The following is a 15,981-nucleotide window of genomic DNA, read 5'->3' as shown; positions in this document are numbered from 1 at the left end:
CGCGCAGCTTCATTACAGCTGACCATTCATCTCAATATTTTTCGAAATGATCATCAAGCTAAACACTAGCTTGGGAAAGAATTTATTCATTTTTTTATCAAACTGGTTATTTCCTCCCCCAACAATGGAATGACAGCAGTTGCAGAAGGTCCAAGGTCTTTACCGATTAATTTCCCTGATATTTCCAACATGTACAGATGTACATTTTTGTGAAGGAAGCCTCATAATTGATAACCTAACTATTGTTTTGTATAGTACAGGATGGGGAGGAATGCATCCTATCCTATAGATTGAGAGGTTGAACAACATTTTTATGTAAATTTTGCTAAGGACGGGGCCTTAAACCCCACTTAGTGAATAAAAAAAAAGTTTACAAATACTCGCCTAACTTTGACTTATTTACAAAGACCTACCTAACTTTTTGAATATTACAAATGGATGCTTAGGTTAAGAAAATAATTTACAAACAGCCACCTAGGCTAACCCTGGTGCCACCCATGTTACCTCAACTTAAAAAACTATTTTAACCATATGACACTAAAGGGTGACTTACCCTCCCCATTACCTTTCTCTGATTTTAGAAAAAAATTATAAATACCCACCTAACTTTTGACCTTTTTACAAATACCCATCCAACGTTTCGAATATTACATATGGACCTTAGGTTAAGAAAATAATTCACAAACAGCTGCCTGAGCTAACCCAAACCCTTTAACTGTGGTGCCACCTTTGTTACCTTAACTTGAAATACTATTTTAACCTTATGACACTAAAGGACGATCATACTCTTCCCAACCTTTTTTTTTTTGAGAGAGAGAGAGAACTTCCTAACCCCTTTCAGCTTTCACGTTTTTTTTATCCAACTGGTGTAAATAATGGCTTTTACCTTATGATCGGCCGGAACCGTGACCCACAAGAACTGTGTTTGCCCTCAGCAGAAGCCCTGAACTCTCTCTCTCTCTCTCTCTCTCTCTCTCTCTCTCTCTCTTGCTTGTTTTGCCCTCAATCTGCCATCTGCAGCAGTTTGAGAGTTCCAAGTTCAAAACTGGTTTGTGTAGAAAATCTAATGAGAACATATCAAAATCTGCAGCATATTCTAACAAAATCCATCGAAATTGTTCTCAGTTCCAATATGGGTACCTGTTTTTATGATTTGAGGGTTGAAAATGTTGGGAGAAAACTGATGGATCAATCTTGATTTTATCAAATTTCCACTGCAATTTATGAAATTTCATGACTTCCTGCATATCATTGTGGTGTATTTTTCATGATTTTAATGATTGATTTTATTATTAAGTTGATGCTTTTTGTTTTGTTGTTTATTCATATGGGTAAATATTTAGTTTGGCTGATGGTATCAAAGGAAGCCCCTCCAAGTTGTTGCAGCAGTTGCGGAGCTTCATCATCAGCATTGGAGTTCATCGAGCAGTCCCAATGGCATCTGCGATCCATGCAAGAGAAGAGGTGGACGGCAATGAAACCTAGCATATTGTTCGTAATGACAAGCTTGAAGCCAGCAAGGAGGCGAAGTTCTCCGGCAATGGTCGTCGGAAAAAAATGGACAGGATGATGAAGACGGGTCTGATCTTCTTTTAATCCCAAAAGGGTAAAGCGGTCATTTAAGCTGAGGTAACAAAGGGTGGCAGCCACTATAGTTAGAGGATTAGGATCAGCTTAGGCATCTGCTTGTGAATTATTTTCTTAACTCAGGTGCCAATTCGTAAAATCTAAAAAGGCAGGCAGTCTTTGTCATTAGGTTAAAAATTTAGCGTATATTTGTAAATTTTTCAAAAAAAAAAATGTCACAAACATCGACAGGATCATCAATCAATAAATCGGCAGAAGATATATTTTCAAGGACATGGATCCACATACCAAAATCCATGAGAATTTGACCCAAATCCCCCTACAAAAAACACCTTTATATTGCACTCTGGTTTTTTATCATGTTTGGCATTCAAAACACACACACACACACACACATGCCCGTGGTTCCTAACTAGTTGCTAAAAATCGATTAAACATCGACAGGATCATCAATCAATAAATCGGCAGAAGATATATTTTCAAGGACATGGATCCACATACCAAAATCCATGAGAATTTGACCCAAATCCCCCTACAAAAAACACCTTTATATTGCACTCTGGTTTTTTATCATGTTTGGCATTCAAAACACACACACACACACACACATGCCCGTGGTTCCTAACTAGTTGCTAAAAATCGATTAAACATTGGAAAAACATAGAACACAATCAGATAAGCAACATCAACAACCTATGCTATGCTGCAGCCGTGATGCATTTGATTGCCTGCTGGCATACACCCGTCATAGTCGCCTCAGGCCCATAAACCTGCACCAACACACTCTTCCTTAGAAATCTTTAGTGTTGTTTTTATTGCACAAATATAAATAAAAGAGAAAATCTTTTTAATACAGAAAAGGAGAAATGTATACTTTAAATGTAAAAATAAAAGTTTTCTAAAATATATACTTAAAATGTAAGAGTAAGAGTTTTTCAAAAATATTTTGATCTTATCACCATATTTTCGGTGATATTTTGAATTATATAACAATGTTTTCCACATTTTGTTTCTTTCAAAAAACTTTTACAACATGTTGTCTTGAAAAAAAAAATCAAAGATATTATCAATATTTCCAAACCTGTGAAACTTTGAAAATATCACATATTTTTCATCTTTTGTTTACTTAAAAAAAAACTTTCAACTACCTTTGAAAAATTGCCAGTATTGGCGGCTGTGTATGTTATGGGTCACTAAAAATGTATGACAAAGTCCACAAGGGCTCCGCTCATATGATAGGGGGTGACTTGTGAATGTCACCAAGTTGATGGGATGACACAAGCTAGAAACCCACGGCTGGCGTCCCTTGCCGCAAGGTCGAAACTGGGGTGTACTACTTGGTAGACAGAGGGGACCTCAAGGATTTTACCAATGGCTGGCATCCCTTTGCGGCAAGGTCGAAGCTGAGTGTACTCCCCCGATGGGCAGAGGGGACCTCAAGGATTTTACCAATGGCTGGCATCCCTTTGCCGCAAGGTCGAAGCTGAGTGTACTCCCCCGATGGGCAGAGGGGACCTCAAGGGGTTTACCAATGGGAGGCCAGCCAATGCGCAGGATGAGGGAGCTTTTCCCTTGGACTATCCAGAAAAAAAGAAAAGAAAGAAATGTATCCCATGTGGTCAAGCTGAAGCTGAAGGCCCAGGATCGAATCCCTCTGCCACATGGGGCGGCTGTTGTTCTGGTAGGGGGTCCGCCTAACCCCAGCTTGCCTATCAAAAAAAAGAAATGTATGCCACAGGTGCAACCTTATGTTTTCTGTGCAATAGGTCTTTACCTCAATTGGGATGCCAATTTCTTGACCGAGAGCACGCATTTTTGCTAAGCCTGTCTGATAATTTGGGCCACCCCTTCTCACATAGATGTGCACTCTTGCTGCTTTCAGTTTCGCCTCCTGTTAATCCAAGACAGCAGAGTCTCAAGTGTTAATTACATGTTAGCTCAAGCTCCCCCAGCTAAGCCATTTCCATAGCAACCGTTCTTCATCACAGCTAGGACCATAGAATGAGTAATGCAGGTGACTCGCACCGAGTCTTGCTTGACTCAGTCTAGGCCAAGTCAGTCTCAGGATAGGTGACTTTGATTTTTCCACTGGCCAATAAAAGGCCCAACGCCACTCAGAACTTCAAGTTGACTCTGTGAAGAGATAGATGATTCGGATGGTTCAAATTAAGAGTCATCCATCATTCCGTCTCTTTCAAGACCCACCTATACCACACAGTCTCATACGAAATTGAATCAACCTAATGTAGAGAAGCTCGAACAGGTCATCCATTTTCTCTCATCACTTATGATTGGTTAATCTGTTCAGCTTCCATCTCTTATTTCTCGAATGGACAGTGTAGATGAAGTGAAAAACAAAAACTGTGCTTCAGTGAATCACAAGGATAACAGAATCCATAAGAGACATGTTTATGAAAACCAAGTATGAAAATACACATCGAGTTACCTTCTCTCGCAAGGCTTTAATAATTCCATTGAATGTCACAGCCACATCGGTAAAATTAGCTATTCCCCCTCCAATCACTAGAGCTCTCTTTTGGCCATCAGGATTTGCAGTCGCGGACTGTACATCAGGAATTGAAGTTATTTACTTACACGATTGGAAAAACAAGGATCAAGATTCAAGACTGCCAAATCATGCCCGGCCCTTGATCAGATACATGGAGGCCAGCTTTTCTGTAACTTCGAGAGTTACTGACATATAGCAAAAAAAGAAGCTATGCTCTAATGTAGATTAGCTTAAAGCGTAGCATGGATGCAAAAATGACACAATGTTATAAATTCAATGATTATCAAAGAAAGCTAATAGCGGACTCGCTAGACCTGTCAGTCGATCTCATTGGTAACAAGTTCTACATTTCATTAAAGAGATTAAAATGAGAAAAGAAACAACAGAAATATATATCAAAAATTGGATATATCTACCTCTATATTGCAAAGAATCATCAAAAAGTGGAGAGCCTCAACATTTCATGGAGAATGTCATCCAGTAGGCAGAATAGATTATGATGATAAAAATGCTATCCAAGAGGAGGTTGGGAGGATTCATTCAAAGTGAGGAATGGAAAAGACAGAGATCTTCAACATAAGACTCATGTAAAAGCATCCAGAGAGTTCCCATCCAGCACCGATTTATCATGAACGTGTGGATCAGTGGACAATTTCCAAGAGTTAAGAGCAAAATTGGTTTCATCAACATAACTTCAAGGATTTTACAACTGTCTATTTTTACCTTAAATTATGCAATATCCTTCTACTGGGTCTTAGCATAGCTCTCTCTCTCTCTCATGAATGTGTGTGTAGATAGCAAGTCTATGTATCTAACTTTTCCAAGCCCAATATGTCCAACACTTTGTACTCTTGTCTGACACTGACGCTAGTATCAGATGTTACCACTAGTTTTGACTATATAATGATGTGAAAGCTGTTTTAACTGGTCTGCAAACTTTTCTATTCTTTCCAAAGCTTACAGAAGCAATTTTCTGAAAAATAACATATGAATACAGGATTTCATGAATAACAAAATAAAAATTAAAAAGAACACAAATTTTGCTGCATGCATAATCCATGATCAATGTCAAAAACAAACAAAAAAAACTTATGAAGGTAAAAAGATACATATTTCACTACTTACATCAAGTACAACCCTAGCATACTGCAAGACCTCTTCTCCATTAGGAGCTCCACTATATTCTGCATAGTTCCCAAGTTCTGATGCATAGCCCAAATCTCCAACCTGAACAGCAGGATGTGTGAGATAGAAGGTAGAAACTGAGCGAGCTAATGAATCCAAAGGACAAGTATGCCTGATGCCTACTGTATCAGCATAAATTACACTAGCACCTCCACCAGCTACCATTGTCCATATTCTTCCTTTAGGGTTCAAAACAATAAATTTCAGTGAAGCACTTGTCTGCAAGTAACACATTAACAAGCTTCATGTAAGGGTATTAAGATACGAAGAACTGATGCAAGAAAATATCAGAATCAGAACATGACCACATTAGGGGTGCCAACTCTGGTTTGGTTCAGACCAAACCCAGACTTGATTTGAGATGTTGGTACCAGGTCCGGACCCGGTGCAATCAGACCCACCTTAAGAGAAACCATACCCGGATCCTATAAGGATTACATGAACCAGACCAGGACCATACCCAGTAAAATAATATTTTTTATTTCTTTTTACATCGAAAAGTTGTGGATCTTAGTCGGAAATCGGGTCCGGCCCGGGTCTGGTATGAAATTTCACAAACCATAACCTGATCCATATATTAATCGGACCCTTCTTCGTGTCTGACCCAGATTTTAATCAGACCCTCCTTATTTATCACCAAACCCTGACCCTATAGGGTTTGGTACGGGTCAGGTCCGGGTCAAACCGAACCCATTGACACCCCTAGACCACATGCATGAGTGTCAACATCGGTGAGTGCTGCAGAGTTTGCTTTTAGAATGTGTAATCTGGAAGGGAGTCTTCCAAGAGTACCAGGTTATCAATACCAAATGCCTTCTTGGAAGGCATTGTTTGAACTTCACATCAATGATTGTCCCGTGGCCACTTCAGGAAACACAAGTACCAATTGTGGGAAACAAGATAAACACAAATATTCTGCTAGCAGCTAATAAAGTGAGCCAAAAGATATATTTCTCATCATCAATAGGATATACAATCTAGCCAACCAGATTATTATGTTCAAATTTGGCCACTAAATAAACTGATAGGGTCTTAATACACAAGGATTCATGTCTGTCAATCAGACAAATAACATATGGATTATGAACAAGTAAAGACAATTGGATATATTTAAATCTTGTGAAATAGCAGTAACTAAAATAAGCATTCTGAATAATATAACTTAAGCATCACAACTCAGGCCAGCCTGGCAACGCTTGGCTGCCAGATGTTACGAGAATACCTTTACAGTTGCGTTATTGGAAACTTTTAGAATTATAAGCACCTGTATATGATACACAAGCTTTTGACTCCTAATTAGGCTCCATTTTAACTAATTCAGTTATCTTCTTATACACAAACAATATGGACAATTGTCTTGAGCATCACCAAACATTAGACAGAACAACAAACATGCGGACATGTGCAGAGAGGGTAACAAAAAGGCAAAACAAACCAGCTAAAGAACGAGTATAGGTTATGAGTGTTTTTAAGCATACTAGACCAAATCAGAGGGAAAATTAAGCCCACAAAGAGCATACATGTACATGCTCAATGCAAAAAAAAAAAAGAGGTGAAAATTTAATAAAAGGAACATGGTTTTCACTTACTTTCTCGTCCAGCCCATGAATAAAACTTTCAGTAGGACTCATAACTCTACCAAAAGGCAATGGAAACTCCACGTTATCCCACCTATAATTGAAAAAACAAGATGCCACTAAGATACTTTAAGTAAGCTAACATTTAATAGATACCTGCAGTCCTCTTTGCAATAAATAGTGAAATGTAAGAACCTATGTCACACGGACTCGGCTAGGGGGTCGATGCACCCACGTCGACACGCCCCGACACGGGTGCGGCTTCGGACACAGGACAGACTCGATCAACCGGTGTCAGACTCGATCAACGCACCTGAGTAGAGTCCGTCCCCTTTATAGACTCGAGCAACTTTGAACAAGTCTATATTAGTCTATTTTTTAGGGCAAAAAACTAAAAAAAATCAATTTTTTATATATTTTTTTAAAATATATATATAGCCAGACTGTGCACAGTCAGTCACAGACTGCGTGCACAGTCACATGGCCAGTGCTATCTTATTACTTTGATTGTTCCCAATGCTATCTTATTAATTTATTATTATATATAATTATATATATTTAAAAAAAAAATTATATATATAGCCGAGTCCCCGTATCCAAAATTTTTGAAATTGCGCCGCACCCGTGTCGCACCCGCACCCATTTGACGTAGGTAAGAACTCAAATGGTTACTAAGGCAAGATAATGCCATACTTCTTGAAGTTCTTGAATGCTGCAGTATCATCCAGCTCTCCTCTCATGTCCAATGGATAAGGCTCTCCATTGACCAAAGTAAATGGATTCATCTCTAGAAAAGTAAAGTCCAGATCTGGGAACAATAAAATGCAAAATTGCGACCAGATGTTAGAGGCATTAACTACTAAACCATAATTTAAAACCACAAGAGATCAATCACTAGGTTGAATGTGAAATCATCAAAATAGGAATATCTAAGTACCTAAAAATAGAGCAAAAACCCCCTTGATAAAACCCTCAACTTTAGCACAAATCTGCACGAAAAAAGTTTTAAGCATATGCCTTAGGAGCGCTAGCATATTACAAGTAGCAATTATATTAACATATTGAGACCAGAATTGAAAGACAATTTTGAGGAACTGTCACAATTTACATTCTAGCTGCCAACTACTAAGTTATAAAAAGAAACTAGAACACTCAACAATGTTAATGTGATGCAGCAAATAGGTAAACAGAAGTGTAAGGCTAAGCTCCTTAAAGGTTATACACAAACATATCCTGGATTCTGTCAACAAACAATTTTCTTAAGCATCTCTGCGCATGGTGTTCCTATATAATGTGAGCCTAAACCATCAATCAATAAAAATTACCTCCGAACGAAGGGTTACAATCAATGGGGTACATAACTCAGATGTTAGTGACTGCTCAGTTGGAACATATACAGACTTCACCTGAACAGCATAAGCAACAAACACCAAATGATCATAACGAAATCACATAGAGCTTCAAAACTAAAAATATCACTAGCAAAGAAAAGCCACAAATTGGAGATCAATCAGGAGAAATTATATCATATGAACGGCATAAATCTTCAGATATATATATATATATATATATATATATATATATATATATATATATATATATATATATATATATATATCACTAAAAATCTGTGTAAGATGACACTGCTGTAATATGAATATTGAAAGAAGGCCTAGCCCAACAGTTGAGAGCATGAATGAGTTTAAAAAGGTAGAACAAATAGTTCTACAAAGTCCGTTCCAGATTTGCACCATCAATCCGTTGTTATAGAGGGATCGTTGGAACTATAGGATAAAAAAGAACAAAAGTCCAGAAACCTACCTTTTCCCAGTTCTCTTCAATTTCAATTCCCCCACATTCTGAAAAGCTTATGTTGCACCCAAGCCTCTCAGAAACAATTGAAAGATAAAATTCTTCAGTATGTGGGATAAAGGGTTCTACAATGAATGTAGTTATAGGCGCCCTACGACCTCCCATCTCAACCTGGAAAACAACATAGAGAAAAGGAAAATGTCAAGAAGCTAAGGCAAGTGATTGATGTGATCAACATTTTAGCATACCTTATAGCACATATTGCCAGACATAAAGATGCAAACCAATGTGCAGCAGAAACGCAAGCATTAGAAAGGGAAAGGTAATAAAAGTGAGCACAAAAGTTAAGCATTCAGACCATTAGACAACTTAGCAAAAGATTACCTCTTTTCCTAGGCGCTCCTTTGTAAATGTAGCAACCTCAGCCAGATCTAGATTTAATCCCACCAAACCACTCTTCCCCCTCTTACCAAACAACATGTCGGGCTTCACAACCAACCTTTCTGATGAGAGCCATGGTTCTTGGGCTGATAATTCGTTGAAATCAGTTGCCTCCGTGATCTAAATCAACAAAACAAAAGTATCACAATAGAAAAACTATTAATTACAGAGTCCAACTCTATGGTACAAAAATTTTTAACCTAGTAATATATTTCCTCAAGAAGCCTGATCTTTACCAATCACTCATCGTTAATCTTCCTCCAATAAAAACAAGAAGATATAACGTCTTCCTAATTATTGTAGATTTATCTAACTACAAATAAACAACCAATGGCATTTCAAAGTCCCCGCAGAAAAGTTTTTTCTTTTCTTTTCTTTCAGTAGCCATGTGGGGAAATAGTCCTGGCGGGATACAAACCCCAGAACCCTTGGTTAAGACTGTACCAATCCAGCTTATCTCAATCAACCAGACCAGAGATTACCTATTAGATAAAAGCTCGTTATCTTCATTCCGAACTACGGAAGACTTTTCTTTTTCTCTCAATTCACTTTCTCCGTTAAAATATAAGCATTGGTATTTTTTCCTTTTTTATGCCATCCACCATTTGTGTAAACAACACCATTGTAACCCATTATCACCATTTTAACCCTTTTTTTGTTTCGAAAACCTCCTAATGTTTTTTTTTTAACTTTAATGATAGAAAGGGTTAAAGTCAAGATATTTCCTTTCTATTTGACTTTTAAGTAAACCCATTTAAACTGTTCTTAATCTCTTTTTGGTAATCTTCCCTGTTAGTTTTCCTATTTCTTCAGGTTAACCCTTTTTGCAATTCAAACTCTTCGAGAAAAAAAAGAGAAAAATAAGAAAGCTTTCAAATACTGGTTTTAAAATATCGAAAGTCCCAGCATTTTTTTATACATTTTACGCCATCTATCAAACATTAGCACCAAAGAAATGCACCAAAGCTTGAGACTTTTCGACGCATTTCTGCATAAAAGTTTGTTCAAAACCCCATGAAATCACAAAACCTAACCTTCCATCCAGAAACTCACAACCTCCAGACCCTAACAAAAACACAGAAAGGAGATCCAAAGAATGCAGGCACCTGAGCCGATCTGATCTGCAGTTCTATCCCAGAGATCCTCTTCAGGTGCTCCTTCAGCAGCCGCTTCGAGTTGTACTCTCGAATCTTCTTCCTCGCCATAAGAGTCCTAGATTTCCGTCAAAATGAAGACTGGAAAATGAGATTCCGGCAAGGATCAACGGGTCCAGAAATCTACACAGAAAACGAAGCGACAAACTCAAACCGAAGAAGAAGAAGAAAAGAAGGAAACAACAACGTTCCAGATGGAGAGAGGGAGACCTCGAGGGCATGACCTGAATAGTCTCGCACGTGAAGGGATGTCTGCAGGGAGGAGGGATGTCTGCAGGGAGGAAGAGGAAGGGAGAACGATGAGAAGCGTAGCCTCCAACGGCTAATTTATAGATCAGACAACTCGGGTTAACGACCATCGTATCGATTCGGTTTTGAACTCCGAGTGGCATGGGATGGCTCGCACGAGACGTATTGTCCGCTCCGTCGCATTTCATCCGATTCATTCTCAATGGGTTTCCCACTGGCTCGGGTAGGCAGTGAAAACGGATCGGGTATGTGTCAGATTATGTTCTACCCAAACTTGATTCCAATTTATGCACAAAATGGACCCCAATTCCGAGTCTGGATCTGAATTTGATTTGATGAAGTGGGTTTAAATGGAGTCGGTAAAAGAAGACTGAAGGCAAACAGCTAGGATTCGATCTGAACATAGGAAATTTAAAGCTGATTCAAACGCACATTTGGATTTTACCTTAGGATCCGTTTGAAAGCCTGAATCTCAAGTACGATGGATCTGATTTAAGAATCGAGTATTATAGATCCAAACATCTATTAATCAGTAGACTAAAAAATAAATATGAGATCATAAAAAAATGAAGAACTAAGGCCGTGTTTGAAAATTTTGCATCTCAAATATGAGGAAGAACCTTGAATTTGAGATCCGAGGATCTAAGAACATAACCCCTCCCCTCGAGGATTTGCCCAGAGATCTCAAATCCTTGATCTGATCCTTTATTTGAATACCCTCGAATAGAGATGTCAACGGGTCGGATCCAACTCGAATCCAAATCTTATTAGTTGGCTTCGTTTGCCAGATTTGGATCCAATTAATAATCAGATTCAGGTTCAGTATTGAGTTTTTAGCAATTTAACCCAAATGCAAATTCTACTAAAATCCGAATCTGACTAATACATCAAATTCAGTTAAGTGCAAATAGCGGGCTTTAAGTTAGTCAGATTCGGACTCGGTTTTAGCTTGTTACATCCAACTCCAAATGTGAATCTAATCCGATTAAGTCAGATTCAATTAGGTCGGATTCAGTAATCCCTATATCCAACCCCGTTTACATCCATACCATCGAGTCTAGGCATGAGGGCCCATGCCACCTCAAATCTTTGGGTCTGATACCTGAGGTTTTCAAGCACCATCTAAGGTTCAATATCCCCGATATCCAAATCCAATTCAGATCCACATATTTAAAAATAAAGCCTCATGGTGATTCCCTTGGACGAGGGGTAAGCCCACAGAGTTTTATTCTGTCAAGACAGATCATAAGGCAGGCAGAGTCAGCGCGGCTAGGTGACTCTCTGATCTTGTGGGCGATTTTTCTATATATATATATATATATATATATATATATATATATATATATATATATATATATATATATATATAATTTGTAGCGCTTATAGAGAATCGGAGTCTTATGTGTGATGATATCCGATACTGTAGAGAGAATCGGAGTCTGGTGGATACCAAAAAGCAAATATCGGGTTCGCGACGTGCAGCACACAAACCTTCCCTCTCACGTGGCACTAACGAACAAAAGAGGACTGATCCAGTAGTGCAATGCTCCTATGAACTACCGAGACCAAGCAGATCTGGCCGTTCATTTTTAAGAATAGACGAGCGGATGCATCTATACAAGTCCACATCGCTCCACCTGTAGGAAACTCTAAAAGGAGGTTATTGTTTTATAGTTAAGCGAATTCTGTGGGCTGAAATGGACCAGGACGATTAAATGACCCGAGTGGGTCAAGTTCCTTTCATTTTTGGACCACACCTGACTGTGCTAGTTTTTGGACCGGGTTTGTTAAGTGGGTCAGATCCATATAAACTTAGTCGGGTAACCAAGTCTTATGTAGAGATGTAAGTGGGTTAGTATACCTGATCCGAACTGAGAACTGAATTGGTTGGACTGGACTCAACTCGACCAAATTTTAGTAGACCCATGAATCCTGCTCAATTTGGAGCTTGGACTCATTCATAAATTTGGCCAGCACGTAAGTATGAAACTTTAGATAATGGATAGAGACTAAATACCGTCTATGTGAATTTGGAATGAAATGATCATTTCCGGTTGTTTTTTCTTTAGGTTTGACCCTGAAAATATGTTCAACATGATCTCCTAGAAAGCGACACTTTTTTATATAATTACATGAAGAAACCGCTTTCAGGATCATAGACCTAGCCATGCTGGCTCTGCCTGTCGTACTTACCATCACCTGACAGAGTAAAAACTATGTGGGCTTGACCCTTGCCCCCAAGGTAGGGATGGTAGAGACAGGAGGACAACGGGTCGCCCCACCTCGCCCCGTTTGGACCGGGAATGAAGGGCATGAAATGGGGATAGAGATGGGGATGAAGGTTAAAATCTATCCTTATGTGGGGATGGACTTACGCTTTTCCCCGCCCTGCCCCATCCTCGTTTCAATCCCTGCCTTTGCCTGTCCTGCCCGGTCCCGTCTCCAATCCTTTACAAAATAACTATAGACCGAAGGGAAATGGAGCTCCGCCCTGCCTCACCCCGTTTAGACAAGGAATGAAGGACATGAAATGAGGATGAAGGTTGGGGTGGAGGTTAAAATCCATCCCTGTGCGGGGATGAAGGTTCAGATTTTGAAACAGGGCGGAGGTGGAGACCTTGTCCCCCACCCCTGGCTACTGCCATCCTTACCCCCAACGAGTAGCCATAAGAATCCAACTTGATTTGTGTTTTTTTTTATCAAAAATATAATTTTTAAGCCTTAAAAATGTATGAAAACTTATGAGCCATTGATTTGTAAAGTTTTCGAGAATACACTTCAGGTGTTGTAATTAAACGACACAAGAGCAGGTTCCTATAAAATCAAGCATGTAGAATATATTTATGCAGTCAGATTTAAAAAAAAATTTACAATGTGCTGAAAATGTGGATTTATTTGGTAGATCATGAGGATGGTTGTTTGTACATATGCGTTGCTATGAAATTCTCATTTTCCATATGAAAACGAGGGGGGTGACACTTTAATTACAAGTAAAATATAATTAAAAAGACCTCTCACATGACATTAAGAAAAAAATAAAAAATAAACACAAAAAAAGAATATTACTAGGGATGGCAGTGGACCCGGGCAGGGGCGAGGGACAAGGTCTCCACCCCCGCCCCGTTTCAAAATTCTGCCCTCCATCCCCACACTGGTTTTGATTTTAACCTTCACCCCCATTCACGTTTCATGTCCTCCATCCCCGATTCAAACAGGGTGAGGCGGGGCGGGGCGGGGCAGGGCCCCCAGTTTTCCCTTGATTCATTGCCATCTCTAAATATGACTAGGCAAAATGTAATCACTAGGACACACACTCTAGATGTAGGATTGTCAAAACAATACTATACATCATGGCACTTACTGGACCATACAATCACAACTCGTTTCAATATCAGCAAACCCAACCATACTGCCGTCCAAGCAAGGAAAACTGCAACCACAAAGAAAACAAGAGCTTAGATCTCCACAATTAGTGATTAGTGATCGAATCCAATACTTAAAGACTCGTCCACTCGACTCGAGAACTGGGCTCATATTGCTCAAAAGTTGACAAGACTTGGCGACGAGTAGGATTCTGACCATTCTAGATCAAGTCCAAACCAAGTTGCAGTGAGTTCAAAGATAGTATGAGTTCTTGGCTTGTCCGGGGCATGGAGTTGCCTCAGTGTCAGAACTTCGAACTAACAGATTGAAAGACCCACAAAACCTGTTTTTAACCTGGTTTTGGGTGTTATCCAAACGGATCCTATGTGTCTGATAAGATAGCTGGACCGGTTGGAGTTACACTATCTCAACCGAACCATCAGGTTCGAATAACAATGGAGGCACCCCTAGCTTGACTATCAAACCAAGAGAGAGAGAGGGAGAGAGAGAGCCTGTAATAGTATTCTCCAATGATAATCAAGGCTGCACAATCAGAAGTGTTGTTTAAGCATTAGAAACCCTGATTTAAAGATTAATATGATGATTAGATGTGGTCACTTAGAGGGGTACCGGACCGGCTTTTCGATGACCGGCCTAAGACAGGCCTAGTTGGGGATAGGTGTTTTTTTATGATCAAGCTGGGGGATTAAGGCCCTCCTCTTTTCTAGTAGACAAGCCCTACTGGTAGCTATACAACCAGGCAGTTATACAATCACCCATACCAGTTGAGTCCTAACTTGCAAAGTCCCATCACATGGTGACTTACACAAACTGCACCTACCAAACAGATGGAGCCCCAGTTGGTTAGTTGGGAATAGTTATATAAACCAAAACCTAACCAAACCGAACCAGATAACACTGGGCTCAGCTATAACCCAATATGGGTTGGGTCCGGTCGTTGGCAGATCCGTGCTGGGGCTTTGGCTTGCTGGGCACTAGTCATGATCAAGACAGGTTGGGTTTGCTTAGCCCAATGTTCACCCCGTCTAATGATCAGACCAATGTTCACCCCGTCTAATGAACCTAACAAACACTTATGCAATGGTTCAAGATGCCCAATTTCATAAAAGTAAGAGAGGAGAGTAGTATAGTCCTTGATAAGACAAAAAAAGAGGCACCAGTATACTCTTGCCTAGGGATGGCAGTGGAATTGGGGGGGGGGGGGGGGGGGGGGGGAACGGGGCCCACCCCGCGATGAATGTTAAAATCAAAACCCATGCAGGGATGGACTTACGCTTTTCCCCACCATGCTCTGTCCCCATCTCGATCCCCGCCTTGCCCCACCCCATTCTCAATCCTTTTAAGGATGGCAATGGACCAAGGGAAAACAGGGCTCCACCCTGCCTTGCCCCGTTTGGATTGAGGATGGAGGACATGAAGCGGAGATGTAGGTTAAAATTCAAACTCGTGTGAGAATGGAGGTAGGGATAGAGGGGTCCAGATTTTGAGACGAGGCGGTGGTGGAGACCTTGTCCTATGCCATCTCTACTCTTGCCATGTGTTTGTCAGCATTATATTTAGAGAGCAATAAAAATTTGATAAGATGAGAATATCATATTTTTATCTCCACATTAATGTTTTTTACTATCCTTAATTAAAAAATTTCCCTATGCTTTTATATATTTTGTTAGAACTTTAAAGTGACCTGAAAATTTCTTGAAAATACATGTTTTAAAATTTATAGTGAGATGTAAATCCCTGTTTGCTTACGAGATCAATTCAAGAAAATGTTCCGTGGTGTATGTTGTTTGCTGATGATATTGTTTTGATTGATGAGTCTAGAGCTGGGGTTAATGCTAAGTTAGAATTATAGAGACAGACATTGGAAGCAAGAGGTTTTAAGTTGAGTAAGAGTAAGACAGAATACATGGAATGTCGGTTTAGTAAGCAACGAAGTAATGATGAGAGTGTAGTGAAACTTGGTGAGCAAGAAATATCGGTGGATGATTGTTTCAAGTATTTGAGATCTATCATTCAAAAGTATGGAGAAATTGATGGAGATGTAAATCATAAGATAAAGGTTGGGTGAATGAAATGGAAAAGT

General features: G+C 39.5%; 1 protein-coding gene across 1 annotated transcript; it reads right to left on the bottom strand.

Moving 5' to 3' along the window:
* Window positions 1-2,220: 2,220 nt before the first annotated feature.
* LOC149827108 (ATP-citrate synthase alpha chain protein 1-like) lies at window positions 2,221-10,316 on the bottom strand. The gene is made up of 12 exons (XM_090020226.1): window positions 10,218-10,316; window positions 9,055-9,231; window positions 8,680-8,841; window positions 8,184-8,264; window positions 7,796-7,847; window positions 7,552-7,666; window positions 6,871-6,952; window positions 5,405-5,500; window positions 5,222-5,323; window positions 4,034-4,150; window positions 3,362-3,478; window positions 2,221-2,357 (listed from the first exon to the last, which is right to left on the bottom strand). The coding sequence occupies exons 1-12, from the start codon at window positions 10,314-10,316 to the stop codon at window positions 2,286-2,288; spliced, it is 1,272 nt and encodes a 423-aa protein (XP_089876352.1). The 3' UTR covers window positions 2,221-2,285.
* Window positions 10,317-15,981: the final 5,665 nt, after the last annotated feature.

The sequence above is a fragment of the Nuphar pumila genome, chromosome 10 (assembly GCF_984573655.1).
Source record: "Nuphar pumila chromosome 10, dmNupPumi1.hap1.1, whole genome shotgun sequence".
In the NCBI taxonomy this organism is placed as follows: domain Eukaryota; kingdom Viridiplantae; phylum Streptophyta; class Magnoliopsida; order Nymphaeales; family Nymphaeaceae; genus Nuphar; species Nuphar pumila.
The sequence above is the reverse complement of the archived record's forward strand: the minus strand, read 5'-3'. Positions and strand labels throughout refer to the sequence as shown.